Source organism: Myotis davidii, unplaced genomic scaffold, assembly GCF_000327345.1.
Source record: "Myotis davidii unplaced genomic scaffold, ASM32734v1 scaffold107, whole genome shotgun sequence".
NCBI lineage: Eukaryota > Metazoa > Chordata > Mammalia > Chiroptera > Vespertilionidae > Myotis > Myotis davidii.
The window spans coordinates 2,917,198-2,917,816 of record NW_006383012.1 but is presented as its reverse complement, the minus strand read 5'-3'; the positions used below and the strand labels follow the sequence as shown (position 1 = coordinate 2,917,816).

The 619-nt window shown below is 64.6% G+C and overlaps 1 protein-coding gene across 1 annotated transcript in view; it reads right to left on the bottom strand.

Moving 5' to 3' along the window:
* ADRA2A (adrenoceptor alpha 2A) overlaps window positions 1-617 on the bottom strand; it is a gene marked incomplete at its 5' end in the record, with an annotated part of 3,360 nt that extends 2,743 nt beyond the window's left edge. Inside the window, one exon of the mRNA XM_006778746.1 lies at window positions 3-617. Coding sequence (XP_006778809.1) covers window positions 3-617 — 615 coding nt within the window. The remainder of the gene's footprint in view (window positions 1-2) is intronic.
* Between the last annotated feature and the right edge of the window lie 2 nt (window positions 618-619).

Below are 619 nucleotides of genomic sequence, written 5' to 3'. Positions count from 1 at the left end.
GCGATCTGGTAGATGCGCACGTAGACCAGGATCATGATGAGGCAGGGCGCGAAGAAGGAGCCGATGCACGACGCGATGACGTACCACTTCTGGTCGTTGATCTCGCAGCGCGGCTCGTCCTGCTGCTGGCCGCCGCCGCCCTTCTTCTCGATGGAGATGAGCGGCGGGAAGGAGATGACGGCCGAGATGACCCACACGGTGACGATGATGGCCTTGATGCGGCGCGGCGTGCGCTTCAGGTTGTACTCGATGGCCTGCGTGATGGACCAGTAGCGGTCCAGGCTGATGGCGCACAGGTGCACGATGGACGAGGTGCAGAAGAGCACGTCGAGCGCCAGGTAGATCTCGCACCACACCTTGCCGAAGTACCAGTAGCCCATGACCTCGTTGGCCAGCGAGAAGGGGATGACGAGCGTGGCCACCAGAATGTCGGCCGAGGCCAGCGACACCAGGAAGAGGTTCTGGGGCGCCTTGAGCGCGCGGCTGGTGAACACGGCGATGATGACCAGCACGTTGCCGAACACGGTGAGCAGCATGAGCAGCCCGGCCAGGCACACGAGCGTCAACGTCACCTGCAAAGAGTAGGGGACGGCCCAGGCGCCGCCCCCCGGCGCCTCGG